At 39.5% G+C, this 2,348-nt stretch overlaps 1 protein-coding gene across 1 annotated transcript; it reads right to left on the bottom strand.

Annotated features, from left to right (window-relative positions):
* Positions 1-586: 586 nt before the first annotated feature.
* LOC116185980 lies at positions 587-1,497 on the bottom strand. Its single transcript, XM_031511876.1, has 2 exons — positions 1,025-1,497; positions 587-624 (listed from the first exon to the last, which is right to left on the bottom strand). Exons 1-2 carry the CDS (start codon positions 1,375-1,377, stop codon positions 597-599), a joined length of 381 nt encoding a protein of 126 aa, XP_031367736.1. The 5' UTR covers positions 1,378-1,497; the 3' UTR covers positions 587-596.
* Between the last annotated feature and the right edge of the window lie 851 nt (positions 1,498-2,348).

Raw genomic sequence — 2,348 nt, 5'->3', positions numbered from 1 at the left:
ACAGGAATAAATATTTCTTCTATGGGTTAACCCTTAACCCCACTATGCACAGAGTGAAACGTATCTTGATAAGTGAACGTATAATATTAATAAGAATATCTTGATGGAATAATTATTAATGGAACGATTTCTTAAAAATCGATATTCAATTGAGATTTGAAACAAAAAAATATTTGAATATCGTGGATAAAACTATTTTTTAAACGATCTAATACATGATTCACTGTCAGCTCTATATAACGAGCATAGTTGTACATAAGTTATTTGAAGGAATTTAACTATACGATGTATCCTTGGAAAATACCATCCACTCACTATAACTGCATTACATTGATCCAACATTCCACGAAGGTTTACACAAACAACATCAAATATCACTCTTACGTCACATCCGTATCCCCTATCAATTCCTCGAATTTTAACAGTTTCCAAAATCAACTCAACGAGAATAAAGAAAGCTATAATTATACAGCGTGGAAAAACAAAAATATCTGAAAATTTTCCAAATTTTTAAAACAGATTAAAATACTTTAAATTCCAAGTCTCTTTTAAATAGAATTAAAAATTGCTTCGCACTGGTCCAAAAACGAGCCAACCTAACTTCTCGGGAACACTTCGATGAATCTGGAAATTTAAAAACTTCAATTATTATACATTTAAAACATTAAAAAAGATATTTTAACTTTAAAAGGGGAAAGTCGTACAAATTCCCTTTTATTTTGAATATCCCACGATCATTCGACCACCCCCACACGATATAACAATTCGTCATGAAAATAACGAAGACGCGAGCCAGCCCACTCGCCAGACGAAATTCCAGTTCAAAGATAGAATTGTCCAGATGCTGGTCCCCGTTTCGCCCGATCGGTCGAGAAACGCCACGGGCTAAACGCGACACGATTTATTCTTCTCTGCAGAGAAGGCCTTCCTTTTGGCCATCCGCAATGCGCAGGAGGAAAAAAAAAAAAAAAAAAAAAAGAAAGAAAGAAAGAAAGAAAGAAAAAAGGGAAGAAATAGCGATCACCTCCGGAAAATTGGTCTCGTCCTTGGATTCTCAAACTTGGGCAACCGATAATCATCGGGATCGTGGTGTGGAATTGGCGAAATGTGTTGCGACCGTTCTCTATTCTCCACCTTTCTCCCTGAATGGGAAACATGCTCGTCATCCCGAGGAAACGTTTGCCGTGTTTCCTTTCTGTCGATGAATCGTCCATCATAGGCAAATATGACAAGCGGGCAGCGCCCCCTACAAAGAAGATCGGGGACCGTGAAAAATCTAGCAGGGCTGACGGTGCAGATTCGGACCTCGCAATCTGGGCCTTGATGCAACGCGATTTCGAAGAAAGAAGAGTGGAACTTTTGCTCAATGGACGGCATTGGTTTGTGGAAACTATGGTGGTGGATCAGTATGGGAATCGGTCCAAGCTACGCTCGACTTCTGTGTAACCGAATTTCTCGCTCTCGTTCGGGTTACCAAGGTGATCGTTCATATGGTTGTAGCGAGTTTGGTATGATGCTTCGATGTTTTTCAAAATTTGGATACTAGAAGATTTATTTTGGACCATATCTGTAACTAGATTTAACATTTTTATACAATTTTCACTTAATTTTCAATAGTGTAGGTGTTAATAAGAAGTAAATTTATTAATAAGAAAGTAAAGACAAAGTTAATGAGTATATGATCCTACATTTTGTTAGAATTCGTTCCAATCCTAGGAAATACCGTAATGCAAATAAGAAAATATAAGAAACAAATGTTCCATTGTGCGACAAAACTTGCAGAAAAACTTGTAAATACTTATTCAAATAAATGGACATATACGAGAAAGAAATACGTACGCAAGGATAAATTTATTTACTTATTTAATAAACTTACCAAGTAAATCGGACTAAAATCATCGAACGCGAGGGTCCATCCAGAAGCGACTTCAGTATCCAAGATTTCGGTCGGATTCACCGAGGAGGAAATTATTTTTTTCCATTTTGCCGGCTATTTTTGCGCCCGAGTGTTGCGCCCGAGGAGTGACTGACCTCTGGCCAGTTTCGCGGTGCCACGTTGATCGCCTATTTTTAAGCCGGCGAAAAATGCATAGTCTCCCTTTCGAAAGAAACACAGCCGAGAAAAGTGTGCGAGCACGAAGAGGAGCGAGGGAGGAGGAGAAAGATGGGACAGCGGAGTTGAAAACAGAGAGAATCGTCGTCGCCGTCGTCGCCGTCGTCGTCGTCGTCGTCGCAGTCGATGCTCGGTGGAAAAATTTATTTCGAAACGGCCACATGTCACGGTCAAGAAAAGCGGTCTCTTCTTCCTCCCCCTCCCCCCTTCTCGAATTCTTCAACGTTACCCAGAA

Source organism: Apis dorsata, unplaced genomic scaffold (genome assembly GCF_000469605.1).
Source record: "Apis dorsata unplaced genomic scaffold, Apis dorsata 1.3 scaffold_358, whole genome shotgun sequence".
NCBI lineage: Eukaryota > Metazoa > Arthropoda > Insecta > Hymenoptera > Apidae > Apis > Apis dorsata.
Note: the sequence above shows the minus strand (reverse complement) of the source record. Positions and strands in the feature narration are given on the sequence as shown.

Coding starts and splice junctions, on each gene's coding strand:
- LOC116185980 (XM_031511876.1), bottom strand. CDS start 1,377: ATGCCGTCCATTGAGCAAAAGTTCCACTCTTCTTTCTTCGAAATCGCG. Junction 625..1,024: donor ACGAGACCAATTTTCCGGAG/GTGATCGCTATT, acceptor TTAAATTTCCAG/ATTCATCGAAGTGTTCCCGA.